This window comes from Mesitornis unicolor, unplaced genomic scaffold (assembly GCF_000695765.1).
Source record: "Mesitornis unicolor isolate BGI_N332 unplaced genomic scaffold, ASM69576v1 scaffold9302, whole genome shotgun sequence".
NCBI lineage: Eukaryota > Metazoa > Chordata > Aves > Mesitornithiformes > Mesitornithidae > Mesitornis > Mesitornis unicolor.
Window position 1 is genome coordinate 12,568 of NW_010169810.1, and position 24,444 is coordinate 37,011.

The 24,444-nt window shown below is 46.8% G+C and overlaps 1 protein-coding gene across 1 annotated transcript; it reads right to left on the reverse strand.

The window, feature by feature from the left end:
* Positions 1 to 200: 200 nt before the first annotated feature.
* ALPK2 (alpha-kinase 2) lies at positions 201 to 20,935 on the reverse strand (the record flags this gene model as incomplete). The annotated part of the gene is made up of 10 exons (XM_010179478.1): positions 201 to 435; positions 3,744 to 3,792; positions 5,513 to 5,730; positions 7,514 to 7,602; positions 7,713 to 7,987; positions 9,172 to 9,207; positions 9,297 to 9,424; positions 10,213 to 10,360; positions 12,692 to 15,548; positions 19,464 to 20,935. Coding segments are annotated over 10 exons (5,507 nt in total), but the record flags the coding sequence as incomplete, so codon positions are not given.
* Between the last annotated feature and the right edge of the window lie 3,509 nt (positions 20,936 to 24,444).

Below are 24,444 nucleotides of genomic sequence, written 5' to 3' on the forward strand. Positions count from 1 at the left end.
TAAAACCTCACCCCGGCGTTAAGCCTCAGGTACCGAGACCACGGAATCGGCTCCTTCCTTTGCTGCTGGCATCAGCACAGGGGCGACTTCAAAACCACGTCCCAAGGCAAAAGACCAAGGTACTTCCTCCGCCAGGTCACGGGTGCCCATTGCCACCACGCATCCTCCAGAGGAGCCGGCACAAGACGAGGCAGTGCAGCTCAGTGCTCTGAAGAAATGAAGTCTTTGGGTTCTCTTGCTTTCTTGGGCACTGCTTTCTTTATAGCTGAAGAGTTTGGGAGGCTTTTGCTTCTCATGGGTATTGCTTTCCTCTGTTTCTGATGAGTGGTTCGGAGAGATCTCAGCCCCAGCATCTCACAGTACTTATTGCACTGGTGGAGGGCTCTGAACTGCTCAATGAAGGAAATCGAGCAGTTGCCTTTAAAACCTTTGTATCTGTAGCAACAGAGAAAGAAAGAAAGCCAAATGGGATTTCAAGATTAATTTTCAGCACAGGGAGGCAGAGCACGGCTGCTGACTCATAAGCACCCGGAAAACATTAAGAAAGTCTCTTCCACTCTAGGAGAAAAGAAATCTCTGGTGGATAATGCAAATCTGAAAGTTTCTCTAGGAAATCTAAAGGTGATATTTATTGCTTGTCTGGGCACGTACCAAAATGGTAATGCATACTGGCAGGCCCCCCTATAGCCAAAAAAGCTCATCTATACATTTTGCTGCTGCTTTTAAACACTGTCACAACTGCCTGTCCATGGAAGATGGATCCCAAATGACTTCAGACAAGCTGCTGCAGCCAGGGTGATGAAGACTTCACAGACAACGGCACACCTACATCATCTAAGGATTAAATTACTGCTGGCACTTAACTTCAACAAGAAAAACTATGTGGGAGTTCAACTTCCTCACTGTAAGTATTTAGGAGTCCTTTTTGTCTTCTCGTACCAATATTTTATTTTCAGATTCTTCCTTGAAGTGAGAGTTTTTGAATGTTAATGTCATCTGATGAAATAAAGCTCCCGATGTATTTTCCTATTATCTGTCAGGTGAATGTTCGTACCAGATCCGGTTACCCCCAGGTTAAAGCGGGGGTAAGCCTGCTCTGCTCTAGAGAAACCACCCTGCCAGCTGCTGTGAACAGCCACAGGAACCTCAAGGGGTTACCAATTTTACTTCCTCTCTCTCAAGGCAGTTATGTGCTTGCTTACCGCAGGGTTTAGGAGGAGTGACACTGTTCCCCCAGGACCATACCCCGAAGTTCAGCAAGAGAATAAACAGTTCTCTCGCTCCCTTGGATAAATAACACATCTAACAGTAGTATTAACATGTGATTATTTTTCTTTTACTAGCTTTGCTCCTCAATCAATCCACCATCATTTCCCTTCTCTTAAAACAAGAGGTTTGCATTCAATCTTGAGCCCACAGATGTGGCCCAGGTAACGCTCCTTGTCCATTTTGGAAGTCGAGAGGCGTGACATGAGGGCGCTGTGGCTCTGCAGTGTACAGACAGCCCCCGGTCCTGTAGTGGACCACAGGAAAGCTGATGTGCAGATGAGACCCAAGCCCTGCAGCTGCTGCTCCAGCTGTGCGCAGTTTGTTACTCACTGCTCCCACTGAGCCTCCGTGCGCTGGCAGACGGCGCCGTTTGCTCTGCACAGACCTGGCGCCCACGGCTCTGCTGGGATCTGGCAGGACCTGTGGGCACAGCCCAGACCCCTCTGTGCGGCTGCAGCCCATGGTGTAACAGGGGAAGGTCTCCACCAGTGAACGGCTTCGAGATGGTGCAGTCCTTATGGCACACGTGTTTTGTGCTTAATAATCTCGAACTATCGACCATCCCAAGCCTTGAGAAATACCAGTCGGTTATGTAGCACAGCAGGCACTCTGAATGCACCGACGAGATGACTGATGAACAAAGCCCAGACAGAACTGCACCTCCCAGACTTGACAGTTAAGGGTGGCTCAAACCAAATATTCCTTAAATTTCAACGGGGATATGGGATTTGCCTCCAGGGGTAAGCCCCAGTGCCTCCTGTTGCCATGAGGAGCAAAACTGGGTTTGTCAATGCAACGAGGCCAGGCAGACGTTCAGCTCCATCTCCTGTTCATCACCACGGCCACGGGTCCCTGTTCCGATTCCTCCACCTCTTTGTTTCTGCTCTGGGACAAACACCTGGGCACTTGTGCACAGCCTCTGCGTGGGCTCATGGGCTGCACCGAGGAGCCCATCACTGCCTCGTATTATTTTTGCTGACGTTCACCAAAGAAACCACTAAACCACTCATTCGCAGGACTGACTGCCTGGCTCTGGTGCGCCCCAGTGGCTGCATTAAAAATACTTCAGGGATTTTCAGTTTCTAGCTGGGCTTTGCCCTCTGCTGACAGAAAGTGCAGTGCAGCTACTCCAGCACCCCAAGTACAGCACCCTTTGCTTTGGGCTCCTTTGGGCTCCAGTGCGCTGGTGACACAGACACGGACAGGATAAAAGAGCAGAGTTACTGCAATCAAGTGTAATTGTTGAAAACATCGCTCTCTCTACAGCCTCTACGCAAGGAGGGGAAGGATGGAGACGTGGGACACATACATGCTCATCCAGAATGTTTGTTCAGACTTGGAATGTGAGTCTAGACACCCCAAAAAATCAATAAGAGCAATGAACAATGCTGAATATAGGTACAAAATTTTGGTGTCTGTTGTCTGTTATGCTCAAGAAACACTGAGGGCTAAATAACGTCCATGAATAATTCATGAATGTTGCCATATTGGCTTTTGCAAATTCATCACTAACAGTTTGTACTACCACATTAGATTATTTGACAGCTTCATTACACCATGAGCACGGCTGGGGTGGCGAGATGGATTTTTCCCATTTTTTTTCCCTGGTCACAGGTTTAATCTTGGAGTGAAATTAGAACTGTATTTAATTTACACTCCAGCCAGGAACAACACACATGTTTTTCCATTCATCAAGGGCCACAGAAGCATTCCCCGAGGATATTTTTGGTTTACATTGATGGGATTGGCCCAGGCTGAGAAGCACTGGAGCCAGGACCTGCCTGTGACCAAGGAGGTCACTGCCTCTGCAGAGAGGGGTTGAGGAAACTATGGGAATTTCTATAGGCAATTACATTAAAAAATCAGGTTCAGTTTAGTAAAAGACTGAGTACATGTGATGGGATCTTCTTCCTGTCAGATTCTCAAAGGAGAATATGAATTTAAAGCACTGGCCACAGGTATTTACCCTGCTTCCCCTTCCCCTTCCCAGCAGCCAGCTGATGGGGTGCCTGCCTGCACTGCTGGCCCCAGCAGCAGCAGGGTTTGAGGCGTTTCCTCCATGGCCAGCAGCCCCGGACAGCCCAAACCCCAGGCCCTGCCCTGCGCCCCTGGCTGCAGCCAGCGCTGCCCCTGCGTGCTCAGCCCTGCCCTCCTCCAGCTGGGGCAGTGGCTGCTTCCTTCGGTTTCCCTCTTGAAATGCCCTTTGCATAAGCCTATTTTAAGGGAGGCACGAAGGAAAAGCAAAGCCCAGTCTACAGCGGAGCCTCATCCCTTCAGAACAAAATAAATGTGTTTCTCTTATAGGTGGGTTTCCATATATATGAACAAAATAAGTTACAAGTCAGATGAGGATTGTTTTCTTCCACAGTTACAGCAAGAATCATTTTCCAGTGCACCCCCCCAACACATCTACTCTTTGAAGGGATCGATGTGTAAAGCAAAACCATGCTGTGAGGAAATGATTTCTCACTCACCCTTTGGCCAGCGTTGCTATGCCAACGTCAGTTAACTTCATTCCGACACCTGCAGGGCACCAAGGAAACAGAGCTTGCGTTACACTGGAATTTCTAGGAATATCTTCAGGCTCAGGAGTTCCATACATAGAGGCATTACATATTATTTATTGATTCATGGTTTTAATTTTAATCATTTCTCACCACGTTTTCAAAACATTTTAAAGTACCCGGATGAGAAATAGGACGTTTGTGCTCTGTATCGCTAGCAGTGCCTACAAGTCAGTCTCACACCAGCAGCTTACAGATAGCAAGGTGACAAACAGAGCATCGCTGCTTTCCTGTGCACGGTCAGTGGTGGGAAGGAGGGGCTGCACTTTAAAGACTGCATTTTAAGAGACATACAAAATCTTTGGTTATGCACCCACCTTGAGGTGTGTATATTTATATATGAGTTGTGTGGTTTTGATGCTTTGCAAACTTAGACCACAACGTTTATCAGTGTTGGGTGACAGAACCAAAATCCCTTTCTTATTCAGTAGTTCAAAAACCTTGAGGTTTTTAACCCGTCCCTTCATTGACTTGTTTATAGGCAAAATCCAGTCCTGTAGTGCACCACTTTTTCAGTACAGGGAAACGATGGTCTCAAGACCATTTTCCTCGGAGAATGCCCTCAGAAAGCTCAACTGGTGTGGCTAAAAAATGCAGCCTAGATGCTCAAACGAGATGATGAGAGAGGAAGATGTTTCTCTCCAGCACAGCCGGTATTCTCCCTTGTGGCAGCATCATTACAGAGGCTCAGGTACCACTTCTGCGCTGCGCTGCCCTCAGGCTAGGATTTTGTCCTTTTGTTCTTTAAATTAATGCAAGGGTCTTGGTTAGACGTCCCGTTGCTAATTTTCCTGCCTTGTTAAAAATACAGGATATTTTGTAAGATTCCACCTTCCTTTGCTTTTCTTTAACACGGGTCTGCCTTTGTTTCAAATACGTCTGTGCTCGCTGTGCAGGGTACAGGCCCAGCACTTGATTACATCCAGAGGAGCACAGGGCAGCATTCGGTACAGGTGACAAAGGCATCCCTGCACCATTCTTCTTTTTTTGATGGGACCTATTTCCTCAAACCTGGCCAGGACCCGAATGTGGAGCACTCCACTGTTCAGACTGTCTGCAAGTATTTAAATACAAGAAAAAGCAAAGGACTGGGACGTTATCAGCAACTGAAGTCAATAATGACATTTCATTAACCTCTGGGAGGTGAGACAACAAGCCACACCGGGCTCATATTGAGTGTCCTGATTTACTAAGGGGCACGTGGGAGAACTCTCCTGTTAAGAGTGTAGGATTTGTTTTTCCTTTCTCAAACTGTCTTCTCACAAGAACATACGCTAGGTAAAAATTCCCTTTCTCTGCTGATTAGATAAACATCATAATACTGCACAGATTGATGTGTTTGCCCCTACTGCTGCAGTAGGCAATCAGTTAATGTCTTTCTGTTCCCAAGGGTAACACGCACACAGATAAACACAGTGCACTTAAAAGAGGCTAGAAAATAAAATGTCCCAACTCCCTCTCCTGCCTTTTGTTCTGTATAAACCAGGCACAGGGCCAGGGCACTGCCCGCGTCTGGAGAGGACTCTGCCCATTACCAGGTTATGGAAAGCACAAGCTCAGCAGCTTTACCAGGGGACACAGAAAGCCAAGAACCGCTCAGAAATTGGCCTCATGACCGCGCGTGGTCACCACCTGCAGCATGGGGAAGCCGTCTCATCGCCCCCACGCAGACAACTCACCTTGCAGATCAGTGACAAGCAAACTCCCATTGGTCTTCTCATACACCCAGTGCTGGAAGGTGCAGCACTTCTGGCCAGCCTCCGAGTCTCGTCGCAGGAAATTCACCTCCTTGCCATCCCTGACAGAGTATTTCACAAACTCCCCAACCAGCTCCTCCTCCACCGTCGCATAGGGGATGTTATTAGCAGGGCGATGGACCAGAAAAATAGGAATGATTCTGAAATCAAGGCATAAAAACGAATTAAATCCAGAGTTCTGTCGATGGAGGAGTAAGAAACAGACAAAGTGGCTGGTGATCCGAGAGCGAGTGAACAGCTATTGAGTCCAAACCAAGCCAGGAGACATGTGGGTAAGATTCAGATCTTCTAGGTAGGTCTAGAATATAATCACACTATCTTATGAGCTCTAGAACATAATCACATTATCCTCTGTGTGCCTGCTTCTTTGTATCAATCACTCAGATGTAAACTTTTCAATGCATACTTTCTAATGCTGTCCTACTACATCCCAAAACCTAAACCCTGCACAATAAAGGGTGCTTGCTAATTTTGGAGTATCACCGCTTCAGCGGCTCAGTCTGACCATGATGCAGGCTTTCTGAGGTGTTAAGCACCTCCAAGTTGATCCACTTGGGCTTTGTCCCAGGGCAGTGCAGGGTTTCTGTTTCCCCCCTCCGACAGTCGAGCACAGACAGGGCACGGCTAGAGCTCTAAAGCTCACTCTGGAGAACATGGATGACTTTTCTGTTGCTCTGTTTCTCATAAAATGTTGCAAGGAATAAACCTTCTTTTAAATACAAGTTTGGTCTGACAAGGGCTGGCTAGAAGGAATCTGGCCTTAAAACTCTGAAATTAAAAAGTAAACCAAAAGCATATGCACATCATCTCCTTTTGCTCCTTTCTGCTGTCTTCCAGCCAGTTGCTTTCAATAAAGCACCAGACCTGAACCTTGCAGGTGTCTGTTGTTTGCACCAGACTTCTGGTTTTCATAGGGTACGCAGTCTCCCTCTCCTATCAAATGCAGAGGTTATATCCAGTGCCTACAGAAATCTCTCTAACACAAATTTTACCAAGAGCAATATATTTCCAGAAAAGAAGCTGACTTGCAAAATATTTTCCCTAAAAGGTTTCACTGCCATCTCCATCACTAAAAGGCTGCTTTAAGGAATCATTCCCGAGGCTGTGGTTTAAATGGTCCTTTTTTTCAGGGAGTCGGTGCAGCTGAGCAGCTCTTGTGTCCTCTGACGCAGATCCAGCCTGCTGTCACGGTGCAGGTCTTATCCCTGGAGCAAGGCAGATGGAATTTCAACCATCCACTGCAAATTCAACTCTGCACGGTAGCCTGACACTGGAACAGCAAATCCTTTTAAAAAGATCTGTTACCAAATCCTCCAAGTGCCACTTCGCAGCCTCAGAGGCAGAGTTAGCCTGCACTGAGCTACCGGTCTGATGCACACATATTTGGGAAATGGAAAACTTCTGTATGAAATAAGCCGGTCTTTGGGAAAACCCAGAATCAAGAGTCAAGTTTTCTGCCTTAAGCCCCTCTTTACATAGAAAACTTGCCAAAGGAGCGACTGCAGAACAATCATGATTTCTCTCAAGATTCCACTTTAATGGGAAGTTGCAAGGCCTGACTTGTCCCCTGCTGCTGTTACTATCAGTCAGTAGTAGTAGCAGTACCACCACCTACTGGCGTTACTTCACTAACAAATAGCTTCCTCTAAATCGATATTAAAAACATGCCTTTTGCCTGCTATTTACTGTCTTCACTCTTTATTATACCTCTCTAATGGGAATGGATGCTCTCTCACCACCCTGATACTCAGTATTACGCAGGTCATGACTCCAGCTGTAACGCTGTCCTCAGGATTCCTCTTTTCACCTTTAGTAACTACTCCTAGCAGTCAGTGGGCAGCTGTGGCACAGGATAATAAATACATATACATATATATATGTGCATCTGTGTATATGGATATAAAAATATATATATATACTCACTCCGGTACTTCCCCAAAGCCTTCCAAGGGTTCGGCTTCAGCTGCATATATCTTTGCGTACTCTCTTGCAGTATTTTGGACATAGCATTCCTACATTACAAACAAGATACAGCTGTGGAACATCACTCAAAACATTGAGCAGATCACCTGTTTGAAGACTTGCAGGACAGCCCGTGCCTACACAAGGTGGGGAAGCTGACCTGCAGAGCCAGTCTGTAGTTCTTCTGCACGAGGTCGTCCTTGCTCTTGGTCCCGTAGGTGATGGCGTTGTGCACTTTGACAACGCAGGGGTGCCCAGGCCCGAACACCGGCACGAGGCCGTGCATCACTTTGCTGCGGAAGGCTTTGCGGTGCATGCCTTCCCCGAAGTGCAGCTCCTCCGTGGCTATTACTCCATGCAGGTTCCCTCCAAAGTAGCTGTCACTGATGAAATCTTCTCTGAACATGAGCTGCATGAATTCGATTTCTTCCACACCTAAAACACAATGCCAGCACAAAATCATTCTGCGATTACATGGAAAGGGGTGGGCATGGGAGAACGAATGCATCTGTCCACAGAGCAATAAAGAGAAAGCTCAATGGAAACAGAATGCATGGCCTTGAACACAAAGTGAAAAAATATAGGGGGAAAAGTGGTTAAGGTTAAGCACTGAGAGGACCTAAAGAATTCTAACTGCACTTCAGGCTCTCCAATCACAGCATTTCAAGGAACACCAGTGGAAAAGACACAGAGGAGAACAGAGCTGTGTACCACGCAGCAGGGAAGTCCTTCCAGCTCCGTCTGCAGTCCTCTCTGGTCAGGACTCTACATTATTGCCTCTTGGAAGCACAGAGGAAACAGTGCACACAGAAAGCCAGAATTAGAAGGCTCCTTAACACCACCTAAAATTCTCTGTTCATCAAAAGTTATATGGTGCTGTTACATGACAAGTCCTGTCTTCACTTTAATAAGGAACTAAATGTTTAATTTTATTCTTCTAGACAAAGAAAAATCAATTGGCCGAATGAAGTACTCAATTAGCACAGCGTGTTCAGAAATGGTAACCCAATTTGCAATGCACTGTCTATCTTTAGCTGCAGCACAGCAAGACATAGGCCCAGTGCGATTAAACACAAGCTAACATATGGGGAAAGCATTCCAGATCCTCATGCCTGTCTTTCTCTGGGAGTGAAGTTACAGAGCAGGTGACCTGTGAAGACCGCGTGTTCAACCACCACGGGCAGGTTCCTCTGCCAAAGGAGCTTTCGGTGCCGTGTGTGTCTGTGTGTCCGTACAACGCGCTGCGATGCCACTGCTCTGTTCATGGCACGGGAAGCACTCGTGCACAAGCAAACGAGCAGCTCCTCAGCCAAGTACCAAGCAGGTGCTCCATTGCTCTGCGCAAACCGCTCCATCCTACACAAGGGAGCAGCACCTACAGAACTCCCATGAATTAAAGCCAATTTTCTCTTTGCTGGTACAGCAAACGTCAGGGAGTGCAAAAAGGGAAAGACAGCTAGTGAAAACGTCACAGATTCATTGGCTTCAAGGGACTGCCATAGCCTCCCAGGGGTAACTGTCCAAATGGCTCTGTCTGGATATGTTTTTCCATTCTTTGTTCTATTTGGAAATCGGAAGGAGCAAAGATCTGAGCACACATTCAGACTGTGTGTACTTACCCTCATAATTCTGAGAACTTGAGAGACGTTCCAATACTACGAGGAAACAAAGAAACAGATTTTGCAGTTAAAAACATAGGAATGGAAACTGCCATTATTAATTAAATTTATAAACTGGGATTTACCTTCAGAAGTCAGATTAAACTCAGCAGTCACCTTCCCATAGATATTATTCAAGCAGCAATAATACATTCCCTGGTCTTTGCTACTGGCTTTAGCTATTGCCAAAGAGACTGGAGAATTATCCTGGGCACTGGAACACAAAATGTTGATTTTCCACATTAATACTTTTAATAGATCTTTCCTGATAGCTCCATAAGTCTCTCCTCCTGTCCCTGGAATTTCTGTCCCTCACTGCAAAGACCGATTCAAAAATGATGCAAGTAGACAAAATATTTTATTTCACCCTACTTAGAAGCATTCAGCCTACTTTGTGTTTCAAAATAATGACCCTACCACATTCGAACTGCAATCAAATCCAAACAATTAAACCACACCAAAAGGCATTCTCACATTCCCATCAACACCACGGCCAAGTTCATAACGGATGAGCATACGAAAGCCCAAAACGCTGTGTGCTGCTCCTCACCAGGACCCTCACCCAGCTCTCTCTGTTCTCTGCTCCCCTCTGGTCACACCTGATCGCGGGCAGAGGCGCCCGGGGCTGCAGTGACACCCGAGGGCCATTTTGGTACCCGCAGACCCATGCAGGCTCTGGCAGCAATACCAGCACACCGAAACGGTGCAGTGCCTGAGCAGAATTCCTCCTGCACCAGCAGGGTTTTCACATGTCTGAGGTGCAACCTTCATTCATCTTTCACAGTACCTGAAAGGTGGAGGAGCCTGGCTATGAACAGGCTGAGAGGAACTGCTGGTGATGGACTGCAAACCATGACCAGTACCAATGCACCGCGTGAAGATGTGGTTCTTAATCACCTCTTTAAACTCACCCTTTGCACCTTCATACTAATCCTCCCAACAGCCACAGGAGAGAATCACTGGCCATATTTTCCCAAAAGCCACTCAGAAACTCTCACCCACCTTCTCTGCAGCCGAGCCAGTAACTTGGAGTCCTTCGTCCACGTAATGGTGGAGTCGCCGTGAATGTCGCCAAACTGACAGCAAAGCTTGACATTCCCTGAGCAGTCGGGAAACGACTCTGCTTGGATTTTCTTCAGCAGCCTGGGAGCTTGGAACAGAAGAGCCACAGTTTGGGACTAGAAGATAATGACACTGTTTGGCATTTTAAAGGAATCCCAGAAAGATTTGCAGTTGTTAAGAATATGAATTCAACAACACTGGTAATTAATTATTATTTCTTCTGATGCAGAAACCAAGGCTTTAAAATACAAGGGTTTTAAAAGACTGATTTGGTGCCCCACACAGTCAATGGAAATGTTTCCAATGCAAAGACATTCTGAATTTATGAAACAGGACCCAAGGCAAGTTCTGGCCTGAAAAGGCATTGACATAAAATAATTTCTTAACCAAAACACATTCCCTGTAACTATAGCACCACCTGGTTTTATCAATAAAAATATACCACAAGGTGCACATACCATACGGTTACGTAGTAAGAATTCACATTAACCAAGTACCTGTAACCAGCAGATTTTGTAACTGATCACAGCCTCTGAGAGAAAAGACACCAAGTCTCAGGAGATGCTCAGTCTCCAAGGTGGTCTCAGCCCATCTGACACACAGGGCCAGGGTGAGACTCTGCAAGAGGCAGCGATGGCTTGAAACACAGCTGGGGGGACAAACCTGCACTTGGTGGTGAGATATTCACATCTGGTATTGGCAGTGACTGCTGCTTCCCCCCCGTTTCAAAGGATTCATTTCCCCAGGGAAAGCCCCTGCAGCCACAGCAGCTCTGAGCTCTTCAGCTCTTTTGCTAAACTCGGAGCAATGCACAGAGCAAACCCAGGGATGCTCAGGCTGCAGAGAGGGAGCATGGCCTGGCCGGGGCAGGCCATGGTGAGCCAGTTCTCTGCTGAGAGCTGCGGCCTGGCTCCCGGGACGCTCCAGCACCTTCTGCATGTGGCACGGCATGCATGGGAGGATGGAGAAAGGGAGCCAAGAGGTACTCAGGGAAAGGATTTGGGATCATGACACATCCCCGCACCCCAGTGAGACACCTCTGCTAGATGTGAAGGATGTAAAATGCAAGAAGTTACGTCTCCTACTGTGTCAATTCTGAGCTGCTGCACTTGAAGGAGCTGCTGTGACACAGCTCCCTCAGGGATCCCATCCCAGCAGCCCAACTTTCCCCATCTAACGCCAAAGGACTGGATCCAACTCAAAGCGCTAGGCACCTGGAATTCACTGCTATGTTTAACTGCAGGCACTTAAGTCCTTAGGCCTAAGAATCTTGCTGAATCAGGGCTGAAGTGACGCAGACGGTGTGTGACAGCACTCCCAACAGACCCCACAGCTCCACAGAGCCATCCCTCCTGCAGCTGACAAGACACAAAACCAACACTGAATACACCAGTGACCACACCGACCTTCCTGTGACACTGGGCAACGCTCCACGCAACTCTCCAAAGCACAAACATATGCTCATGTCAGGCCAGGCTGGAGCACATCGGAAGCAGGTTAAAAAAATAAGTCTTATCTGATTCAAGACCGAATGTTCAAAAAAATCTTTCAAGCACGGCCTCAGGTGCAGGGGAAAAGGATGAGGCATTTCTGAGTAATTGCAGTTTGTCTGCTCTGCTGTGCTGCAGGGATGTGTCTCTCCTCCCACACACTCAGTTCTCTGGCAAAGGACACATCTTCGAACAGATAAAAGTTTGGGGCTTTAAAGATGCGACTGGAAAAGCAGAAGTCTCAGCAGAACACACTGTAATGAGTCTCTGAAGAGCTCTACCACTGTCACTTACCTTCAGTCACTGTTCAGTCTTGCTCTATTGAATTATTTTGTGATGTGAACACGAGATGTAGTGTCAAAAGGTAAAAATAAGACCTTGGTCCTTTCAAAGTATCCATAGAAACCACAAACACCTCATCTGTCTGGCTGCTATGCTCCTCCTACTCCTGTCTGTATTTTGTTTTACCTGTTAGCAATCTCCTAGAGACTCCAACAAGCAACCTGAATCTCATTTCAGTTACACATTTCTATGTTGGTTTAATATGGCTGATTTCAGCAGTGTCACTTGTGACCAACAGCAGTGAAAATCAGTCATCAGATAGCACTGCAAAACACTGTCAGTGGCACCCTACCAGTAACAGAGAGTAGTACAGCAGAGGTTACTATTCCAAACAGGTTAAAAAGCTCATACATGTAATATATTTGCCGGCTAGGAAAAGGATGTTAGGGAGGACTCAGCTCTGTGGTATGGGCACAGCACCAGTTACCCAGTTCACAGAACTAGGAATTAAACCAGGTGAGGGCAGGACACCTCCAGCTGCTGTGGTTCAGACTACGGGAGGCTTGCAGCGTGTTCAACGAATGTGAATTTCGCGTGGCAACCAGAACAATGGGAAAGGACAGAAATGAAAATCAGTTTTCTCTTACCTTTGCTATCCTTTTTCAAAATCAGTTTCCTCTGCTCTTTTCTCTCTTCCTTATGAGCCGTGCCCACCTCACTCTTCACACACTGTTTAACGCCGCAGAGATCCTTGCCGACATTCCCTTTCTCCTCCAGTCGGGGTTTTTTTGGCAGTGTTGCTGGTGGCAATTTCTTCTTAGCTCCAGCAGCCAAATGCCCGCTCTTTGTCGGGTCTTGTCTGCACCTGATGGGCTCGGGCTCAGTCACAGGCCGTGACGTCTGGGAGGATCTGGACCCTCCTTGGCTTCTCAACCTTTCCGCACCGACTGGGAATGGATCGTGTGTGGTCAGCGCTAGGGAAAGCGGCTGAGCTCTGCTGCAGGGTGGCTGCTCCTTAAAACACCGGCTGCTGCCCGAATCAACCGGTGGCACATTAACCGAGCCACTTACCACGCTGTCCGATGCCATGACCTCCTCAGCTTTGTCAAACTTGGTTGACTTAATTGAATTACCAACCTCCGTTAGCTTGCTGGAGCAGATCAAGTCAGGACAGGACTGCTTCGTGCTAACATCCACAAACTGTCTCTGAGCCTTGGAGGGAATTAAAGCATGCAAAGGAGGCTTCATTTCAGCTTCATTTGGGCTGTATTCAATAGCTCTTCGGACCTCTTGTCTGTTTTCACACAAGACCACATCCTCCTTGTTTCCTTTGGGCACCCTGTGGAGCGGATCCTGCAAGGCTTTGCAGAAAGTCTCCAGTGTTCTCGCATTTTCATCTCCTCTGACCACAGCCGGGGTGGATCCCGTTTCCACACGACTTCCTGCAACAGGACAGCCCGTTGCTGCTGCAGAGCTGGTGACAGGGCCCTCACACCGGGTTACTGCTGCAAGGGGCGGCAGTGCTTCCTCCGCAGCCAGTGGCTGGGTGTGCGGCTGATTACCAGTGCCCCCCGAGTCCCCATGTGCTGTGTCATGGTGCTCACGCTGAGCCCGTCCAGGCAGCGGGGCACGAACCCACGTTACACCTCCAGATGCATTCGTGCCATTCTTGGCAGGATCTGGTTTTGACTCTTCATCAGACCTGAAGGCGCTGTCAGCAGAAAATGCAGGGTGTTCTGGTGCGTTATGAGGGGAACCGGCAGCCTGAGTCTCTGAAACACGGCCAGATCCCGAGTCACAGGAAGCTTCAGCCCCTTGCTCCTCACCTCCACCAATCTCTCTCTGTTCTTCTCCTGTTTTACATGGTTCATATCTGGGCACTTCTACAGAAAAATCTCTTAAAAATGGATCCTCAGAAGAGGGAGTGAATGCCACTTCTTGTTTTTCTATTTCTGTCAGTTGGTCTATATTTTGGGATAGATTCTGACAAGTTATGGCTTGAGGAATCTTCATTAAATTAGGCAATTGCATTAGATAACCATATCTCTGAGCATCAGAAACAACTTTAAAATCTTGACAGTCATTATTTTTTGAAAGATGAGAACTGTCAGATTTAGTGTCATTTTGTGCACTCAAGACTGAGTGATTTCCTTTTTCTTGTACATTCTCTTCATAACTTGTGCATGCGGTGTGAACAGCAGAGTGATTTTCAAGTGTAAACTGACTGCTGTTTTCACTGACGAAATTGCCTTTCTCCTCAGAGAAATAATCCAGTCCTTCTCTCGCAGGACAACAGTCTCTAAGGAGACTCCCTCTGCCAGGTACAGACTTGTTTATCACGGATACCCTGTGCTCAGTATGAATTAATTGTCCATGTGACTTATCTGACAGGCAAGCTGGGTTTTCTTCGTCACATGCTAAATTACTACTGCGAGCATTTTTTAATCCTTGAGGAGAACCTGCATCAGACGTTTGGGAAGCATCACTAATGGTGAGCTTTCCTTCCCAGGCAACAGCCATGTGCATGGACCCATGACTGTCAGTTAACGTCGGATTTGGCAGCTGCTGCGAGCACTCCCCTGTACTTACGACGATGCTGTTTGCTGAAACACAAATGGATGGTGTTTCCGTTTTATTTCCTGTGCTAGAATCCAGACATGTACCATCTGCTTCTACCACTTGTGCAAGACAAATGTTTCCTATGGATGCACTGTTACACGCTTCATCTGTCTTAAGTGGGAGATCAGAAACACTGCAGTCCTCTTTCTCTGTTCCCTGTCTACCAGCTGGCTGCCCAACGGGTTCCTGCTCTTCTACCACATCGACAGACACAGGACGATCAGAATGGGGCTCCTGCACGGTCTGCAGTTCTGTGACTCTGGCATCTGTCGGCCTCATTTCTAAACTTGTGATGCCCCAAGTTTCTGATGGGATTTGACAGTCTGAGTCATCTCCAAGAAGTTGTTTCCACAGCTCGTCATGCACTGCAGATACATCAGCACCTCCTGTGCGCCCAGGCTCTCCACACTCCAGGACTGCCTTGGGATCACCACACGGCAGCCTGCGGAGAACAGCGGAGTCACTGCTGTCATGCCAGGCCCAGCTGCGCCCCTGCTGCCCCTGCCCTGGCTCACCACAGAGCTCCACAGACCAGAGAACAGCGCATGAACGGTCGTGTTTATCAGGAACAGAGTCCGCATTCCGTGAGGGAAAAGGTGAAACATGGTTCTGCAACTTGTCATTAACAGTAACGTCGATCCCTTGCTCGCACAAGACTTGTTGGTGACAACTCTCTCTCTTATTGCAAGGAGTGTGGTGTTGAGAACACATCTGTAAACTTGCAGGTTTTGCTTGCGGTGTCTTTTCAGTACAGCACGTTTCTGAAGCGGGATGGACGGTTCCTGCGCTCTCACAAGTCATGAAGACGCCTTCCTTCTCTATTTCAGGCTCCACGCACGGTCTCTCACAATTCTGGGTAGAGATTTTCAGATCAGCACCTTGATTCTACAAAGAAGAAAAAAAGAGAAATTTAATTAAAAATTAGAATTGCTGCTTGATACGGGCCTAAACTGGAGTTCTGGCTTGAAACAAACCTCGTTTTTCATTATTTTTTTTGTACTATTTGTCAACATTCAAGTGTCTGACTTGTAGCTATCCACCTAATGAATGGAAATCAAACTCCTAGTTCTTAACAGCCTTGAACCCTGGTGAGTTTCAGACCTAGATCCAAATGCTGAGGAATATAAAATGCAATCAAGATGAAGATCAATGACTAACATAGACCAGCTGGTTAACAGATAAAGTCAATAAACCAAACCAAACCAGTCATGTCTAGGCCTTTTGCTAACAGTGGCAATGTCCCACTGTACTCATGTAACTATTACATACTCCAAAGTGATCAGTTCCTGAACGACCCAGGCAGTTTTTTGGGAGCCTGCCTTCCCCTCTGCCTCCATCACGGGCACTGCTATCTGAAGTTTCACAAAAACGCTTTCTTTATGTGTCTCAGTCCTGAGAAGTTTCAGAGAGCACTCCCATGTCTTGCCATGCTGTGTCCTTCAGAACAAGACTTCCACCAAGAAAGGCACATCTCTGGGTCAGCGTTAAGCCCAGTTTTAAGTAAGCAATCTGTCTCTGGTCACTTCTGACCCCTGAGGTGGCAAATGACGCTTCCAAAGGGATCCAGGGTTTCCTGGTCTCGCCTCTGTCCAGGGGCAGGAATTGCTGGCTGTAAGGTCAGTCCTGCCCTCCCCTCACAACGGGACACCACTGCAACTTCAGCGGCGCTGCTGGCAATCTGGGGCAGCAAATACAAATCCACATTCCTCCTGCATCTCCTTAGTCCTTCCCTATTCCAAATTGTCACTTGATGCAGAAACAACCCATTCCACAATTAAACTAAGCCAAACTGAACTGAATTTATGCAAGGAGTGCAGATCTTATGAGAGAACTGGCTGATGTTTGGGCTTGCCTGGTGTACAAAATCTGTCAAACTGTTCACCATTGCCCTCAGAACAGAGTTTTCACCCTAAATTCTTGTTCCAGAGTCCCTGCCAAGCTTCTGCTCCCCAGGATTTTCTCTGCTCCTCTTCCACTGAATCGATCCCATGCAGGTGGCACACAAGCCACCCACAGCACATCACAGATGGAGAAGTCCACCATTTTTCACTAGACAAAAATGCATTGTTTCCTAAACAAATCATGCTTTATGCTTTTGATTACCGTTCACTTGCCAGAACAACCTGTAAATGTAGAGAGAAATTTAGCAGTCAACCTTTGAAAAACAAACTTACTTTCAGGTATCAACAGGATATATAATAACAACATGGACTTCATGAATTAGTTTGTATATTTGACCCTGTATCTTTCTAGTGGCTGTCTGAAGCTTTGCACCTACTCCCAGCAGAAATGAAGAAATACTAAAAACCACCAGACTGAGTTTAAAAAGCACCAACATTTGCAGACATTTTGCATTTTTTTGCTTTTATCCCACCACAAACTCAACTTCACAAGTGTTTGGGGTTGGTTTTCTCCCTCGTGGGTCCCTGTTTCACCCATAGCTATTTGTTAACTTGTCATGGTGTGCGGGGTGTGAGCTCAGACTCACGCCTGCTCTCGGCTCGAGAGGATGTGAGCCCAGATGCGTCCAGCCCCAGCTCTCTTCAGGCGGTCCTGAGCCTTCCTGAGTCTGGTGCTCCTTCTGCCACTGCCCCCCCAAACCTCTGCAACGCAGAGTTCATCTTCTGTTCCTTGCAGCCCCGCAGCCTCCAGCACAGCTCTGACTAAAACCTGTGGAATTCCTGCCAAGTATCTCAGACGTATGTCAGTCCCTACCTGCTGTTGGTATGAAGCTGAAAATAGATAGTGCTCTCATGCTACTGGAAAGTGAGCTGATTATTTCACGAGCCCTTTTATCCATCTATCTAATCTGTGTGTCTGTCCTTGTTGGCACCTGCCTGTCTCGGGCGTTTATAGGCATGCAGCACTGCAGAGCGTAGACACATGTTTTGATGGCTGGAAAATAAATGCAATTACAAAAGAGGGCTTGTAATGGCGTGCCTCACCTTGCATTTGACAAAAGTAAGTCTGAAAGCAGAACGCACTGCGAAGCCTCATGGCAGCACATTTATTAATTTTTTAATTGCTATTTAACAGGGCTATGTGCTCCTAGGGTATGTGTATCCCTCTAGGGTATGTATTTCTCTCTGTGCAAATGGACAGTAACAAAGCACTCCCAGAATACAGACAGTGGGTATATCACTGCCTCTGGCCATGGCTCCCTCAAACCCCTGTGGCTGGAACTGCTTTTGGGTCACACTGTTCTCCTGCAGCAGCTTTGTGGCTCTTTCTGTTTCCCTGTTTCATGCAATGCCACTCAAATTCCTCTTTCCTAAAATAACACTCTGCTTTAAATGGCTCATCAGCCTTGGATTAGCTAACATAACTCAATACCTGTAGTTACTTCAACTGTTTTGGACAGGTGAAACAAAAGACACGAGCTATATTTTATCCTGCAGACGCTTACAGACAGGCACATCCTGTCTGTTCCTGCTGGAGAGCCAGAAAACGAGGAAGTTAAATCAGAACCGTGGTGTTTCAAGGGACCGAAGGCGCCTTCTCCACACAGTGACCGCAGGCAGCAGAGCCAGGCTGCCCGGTCTGAACCTCGGCCGTGGCACCCGCGGTCACGGCACGGCTGCTCTGTGCCAAGACACTGCTGCCATTTAAATCATTGTAGTGCGCTTGGGGAAAATCCAACAATCCCTCCTGCAAGCCATGGTATCACTCACCGTCAGGAAACTCGCAGCAGGTTCATTTCAGTAGGAGGGTATTCCCCATCATGGAAACATGATGTGCTGCTAAAATATGACTGGAATTTTACGTACTTAAAAACAGAGAAACCTATGGCTGCTTTTCGGGCAGAAGAATTCAATGGTTTCTGACTGCGTAAGACACCTCAGTGGTGAGATTAAAGTCAGTCTACTACCCACAACTGGGAAACACGTTTGCCTAAACAATAAAGTTGAAGAAAAGCACGTGGAACTGGAAAAAGCTTGTGTTGGTTTGTCATATGTCATAAATGTATTTTTCTATGCAATTAGTTATGCACCCGCAAATCAGTACAGTCGGTGATAATAAGATTATGCATCATTTAATACTCATACGTATGTAGTCACATATCTTGAGTATTTCCTATGTGAAATAGAAAGTACGATCCAATTCTCCGCCTTATGAAAACTGGTGGAGCATCACATTGGTCTGCACAACTCCACTGACTTCCCCAGCTGATTTCCTACCAACAGCATAAAAGAGGGAAGTACACGGCAAGAACCACTTCGGTGTTTCTGACTGTTTTTTACATTTCAACTTGAATATCTGACTCTCTCATTGTTTTCTTTTCAAAAAACAAACCTCCCTTCACCCCTGCAACATGAACTCTCTGGATTAAACTCCCCTCCTTGTTACAAATTCAGAGCAAACCCCTGTTGGTTTGTTTCAGATTTCCAGCACCGTAAGTGGGTGACAATGTTGTTCTTTGAGTATAAACTGAAAAGAAAGCACATCAGACCATTCTCTGCTCACAATAGGTATTTGAGAAACTTTCTGGGCTGAAGGAAACATTGCTTTGGTAAGACCTGTGCAATAGCCTGCAGATCGGATTTCCCTATCCAGCTGTCCACAGCCCCATTAGTGCCTCTCACTGTTATCAGTCTCGCTCTATAATTAGAGCAGCTTATGGTTTATTTGGGCCTTTTTCAAAACCAGATTTCCTTCCCAGCCGTAGCTGTCATTCAGAAGTACATGAATAGTATCTTTCAAAGTAATTTAAATTTTACATTTTTTTGTGGCAACCTGGAATAAAACACATTTAAATCAGCAGATCAGCTCTTTCTATTAAATGAGAAACATTTTACTTACCCTGGGTGAGACGTTTCCATCTGGCATCTGATTTTGCTCTGAGAGGCCCCAAGTCCTTCTCCTTTCCCCGTCTTTATCTGCCTCTCCTGTGCGACACACACCAGCCTGCGTTTCCAAGCCCTCCGTCTCCTCGGAGCTCTGGGAAAGGACACCTTCCTGACGAGGAAACAGAGCACCAGGCTCCCTCACCTCTGCTGCCATCTGGAAAGACTGTCCAATGTTACTTACGTATCTGCAAAGCTCTTTGGGGTTTAACAGCTTTAAAAGGTTTCTTCTTAGACTTTCTGTTAAGGTACAGACAGCATGCCTTGCATTTTCCTCCGGAAAATTTCTTCCCCCCTCCTCTAGCAGCAAGGAGCTTTCACCCAGTGAGCCCCTGTCCGCTTCGCTTTCTGTCATCGCCTCTGAAGCCAGGTTTGTCGAAGCAGCACCTGTGGCACCAGCAGAGGAGTCCCCCTTGGCACGGACGTTATCCTTGTCCCTTGATTTGTCAGCTGGGAAACCTGCAGCTGAGTGGCCACTGCCATTATTTTCCTCTTCAGTGCTGGGATGGTCATTTTCAAGGGCTGTGGGTGCCCCAGGCGCTTTAGACTGTTCTTGGTCTTTCAGACCGGTACCTTTGTCTCGGTGGTGCCCAACGGTGAGCGTCATCTCTGTCTGCAGAGCTGCGTGACTGTACATAGAGGGGTCTCTCCTTACATTTACTCCTTTGAATTTTGAGTGATGCCCACAGAAGCCAATGGTGGTATCCATAGGCGTACTGTTATCTGACACTCGGAGCCGACAAGGCATTTCACTGAGGAAGTAAGCACACCCATCACAATCCTTACTCAGTTTTAAGTCATCTTCATCATCACTTTCTGATAAAAATTGCAATTTCCTTTTCCAGATTTCATTTTCATGCTCTGTCAGCAGATCTGAACATTCAAAATACTCTAGGTCATCATCAGAAAAGTCATCACTTACACCTGGAATTTTCTCTGCACAGATCTCCAAAACAGCGGCAGAATTTTCAGAATCATTTGTTACAAAATAACTGTTATTCACTGTGGGAGTGTCGTCCCACTCACAGCACAGGGTGTTCACGGCTGGAGGTGAACCGAGCCCAGCCTTAGTGCAGGCCTGGACACCCGCCAGGGACCGAGCAGATGCAGCCTCCTCCGTGCTGAGGCCACGGCTGTCGGTGTGGCGAGAGCCGGCAGGGGCAGGGCAAGACGGCTCCCGTCTGCTGCAGCACGGCACGGCTCTCCCAGCTGCGACACTGACCGCACTGGTAAAATGAGCGAGGTCATCGCCGCTCTCTGACAAATCCCTTGGGCAGGAAATATTCTCCTGGGTTTTAAATACATCTTCCACATCCATGCTGTCCTCCGTGTTAGGCCACTGTCTGTGGGATCTCTCGAATGGTGACAATACTTCTGCTCTTCGGAGCTTCTCAAGCTGCAAACCACTGATTTTTGAAGAGTCAGAATCTGGTGCAATCACGTGGGGTCACCCTCACAGGGGTGACTCTTGTGTTGTGCAAAATGTTTCCCGTTGTGCTCATTTTACCCTGTAGTCTTGCACATTGTCATTTAGGTCAACAATGAATTCTGGGGAAATGGTGGGGTTTGTATCTGATTCCAGCTCAGTAGCAGCTGAACAGGAGGTCATTCTAGCTGTCAAAGCCTTTCCAGGTACTGTGCAATGAAGTGCAGGTCTTGCTCCATGCACCTGCAAATAAAAGAAACCTGTAGTTCAAAATTACTTCTAAAATGGGTATAAGTATTTCCTTCAGGTGGTCAATTGACACAAAGTTGCAAGCATTAAAATAAAATTTTTAAAAATAGAAGATCACTATTTAAAACCAGGATCAAACACTAAAGCAGTAACTGTAACCCAGCTATCTATGCAATGACACAGGCACCACATTGCAACTGCCCAGAGTGATCTGTGCTAGGAAAACAAACTCCTAAGCATGCCTGCACAGACATGAAGCAGCACAAAATGGGCTTTCACACACGTCATTTAGACATCTCTAAATGCAAAGAGTAATCTGCAGACAGTGTAAAATGTCACACATGCACAGCTCCTACAGGTACCAAGTACCTGCTGCTTCGGCAGTCAGACTGGCACAACAGAGGGCTATTCCTTGAGTTGGCATCATAGGGACACAAAGTCCAAAATCAGTTTGTAGAAATACCTGGAACAATTGAGTTTTTACAGGGCTATTTCTGTTTAAAGCAATTCCATTGTACTTTGGCTCAATGATTGTAATTTCTGCGGTGAGGGAACAATGAATTGAGGCTGGTTAGCTTCACTTTGCTGTCCATATTCAGTCTTACTTTCAAGCAGCTGTGCAGTAGCAAAATGGTGAAGCAATGCAGAATTTACATAAAACCAAAAGTGAAATACACCAAAAGGCTTCCATCAGCTGAATCCAAAAAAACATGGAATCATCTCTCTCTTCTTGTAAAAAACAATTGTTTCCTAAGCTTTCCCAAATCCTAGGATTGTAGATACCTGAGATGTTTCTGTACACTGCTGGAGGCACTGTGGTCACTCTTCACCGCAGGGTACCCACGCCGACCACAGCAGGACCCTTCCACCATCCAGGGATCTGCTCACCCAGGGAAGCAATGAAGAAGAACTGAGTTTCAAGTACATTTGATCTCATGAAGGTTGCCAGACTAAAAGCTCTGAAAAAGAGTGACTGATTTTTATTCACAGCACCGGTATGACATGAAGAACAGCAGTAAAAACTTCCTTGACACATTGCTAATCTGGAGGAGCAATTTAAAGCCGCCTCTATTCATTCTCCTGTTCTTTCTCTCTGTGTCTCCCGTTGTGACCCTTTTTTTGGCTGATGCCTCTCTCCCAGCTGCAAGATCATCGGCCATGGGCACCCCAGCACCCCAACCTTTGCAGTGCCCTTTTGAGCACACTGCATCATTCCATCTGCTGTCTGCCTGGACCTGCTAGCACCCAGCTCTGTGTCACCACCCACCACAGACCCCGATCAGAGTCAGTAAGGAAATACGTGGGAGACAGGTTAGAGCATGATGGCTGAACAGTAAGGGGCTTGCATAGCTGGCTGGGAATCCGCCCCTCACACACAAAGAGCACAAAGCAGCTCGGAATATGTTCACGTCCTTTGGGCAGACCCTGCCAAGACACCTTTTCCACAGTTACCCGGGAGGGGAAAAGCAGGCAGAGAAGGTGGTTAATGGGGAGGACACAAGGGACAACGTTAGGTTGTGTGACAAGCAGTTTGAATCCGTGCACACAAAGGAGCGCAGATGAACAACAGCTGATGGGGCAAGCAGACCAGCACCCTCCCAGCACACAACACTGTGTAAAGGCCTGCTGACTACACGAGCTCAGCCTCGCTGGTCAGACCCATGGGCATCTTGGTGAAGGTGTCCCTGCTCATGGCAGGGTTTGGACTCGTGGACGTTTAAAGGTCCCTTCCAACCCAAACCGCTCCGTGATCAGGAGGGACAGGGCAGGAAGCTGGTGTGCAGCTTCCTCTGGCTACTACCTTTGGGCCCGAGCAGCAGCCTAGCTCAAAGTCCATTGAAATACGGGCTTCCCTGCTGAAGAGGACAAGGAGAGCACAATTAGTGCATATTGCATATTAAATAATGCGGGCACCCATCAGCTGGCTCTGGGCCAACGCTCCACACTGCCTTCACAAAGGCCTTTGAACTGCAATCTAGACCACGGTGCAACAACAGCCTGAGAAAAAAGCCATCCAAACCCATTATCTCCAGCCTTTCAGATCTCTGATCACATTTCGCCTTCCATTTCAACTCTAAGAAATATAAATATTTAACAGAAAAAATGGAGCAATAGAGATTAATCTTTTCCTCAGCTGTTCTATTACAGGACCACGGAATTACCCCCCAGCATTCACTCATCTCCTCTTAAATATGTATTTGGCTAATGGTCCCTGTTGCATTCTTTCAAGTCTGCTTTCATCTGTGCTTTTCAGAAGACCAGATGCCTCTTTCCTCTTTTTCAGAGGGTGTAAGTTATTTTTAAAGCATGGTAATTTTCCCAGCTTGAAAAGAGCCTTGGCAACATTTTTTTTAACGCAGATTGACTGATGAATACTCTTTACTGAAGCAATTGTACCATACAGTTACCATTATCTTAGTTCAGCCACATTTTAACATTGAGGGGAAAAGAGCTGTCAGATTTCTCGGTATGAAAATTAGATTAGATTGCTGTGCATTCACCAGGTCCCACAATGGACATTAAAGCAAAATAATGTTCCATGAGGATAACGGCAATAAATGCTGGATTTCCACCCAAGATTAAGAGACTTTTTTTTAAAAAAATCTGGGGAGAAAATAGAGGATATTAGATAAAACCAAAACTTCAATTATTGAATTTAGACAGAAACTGGAAAGAGAACTGTTAGTAGAATACCCTCTCAGCTCCTCAAGAAAACTTGTGACAGGAGATGCATAATGAAGCGCACTGAGAAAAGATTAATCGAGACCGCAATCATTTACCATCACCTATTGACCAGGAACCTGAAAATAAGCTTAATTCCTAACAAGTTGTGCTTTGACCATTTGGTGAGAGGAAGACAAGAGAACGCTTTGATGCACAGCCGTGTTCAGCGCTGCTTGTCTCAAGGTTTGCTCTGGAAAGCAGCAATGCTCCCTGCAGTCAGGTACACGCTGTGGCAGGAGGAGAGCGAAACAGAGCCATGTAGGAGAAATGAACACCACCAGCTTTTAGCAGTGAATGGCAAGAAAGATGCCTATTTTGGTTCTCTAATGAGCTGTAAACATACTCTCCATCTCTTACTGATCAGAACTGTGGCGACTGTTGGAGAATTTTGATGGTACCCCTTGAGGCGAATTAAACACACGTTTGTGCTTACATAAAAACCACAGAATTTAACGAACAATGCACTGGGCAGCGTCCTGCCGCCTGTTTCTGATCACCAGGGGAAGCTGCAGTTCCTCACAGGGAGTATCTGGTCTCT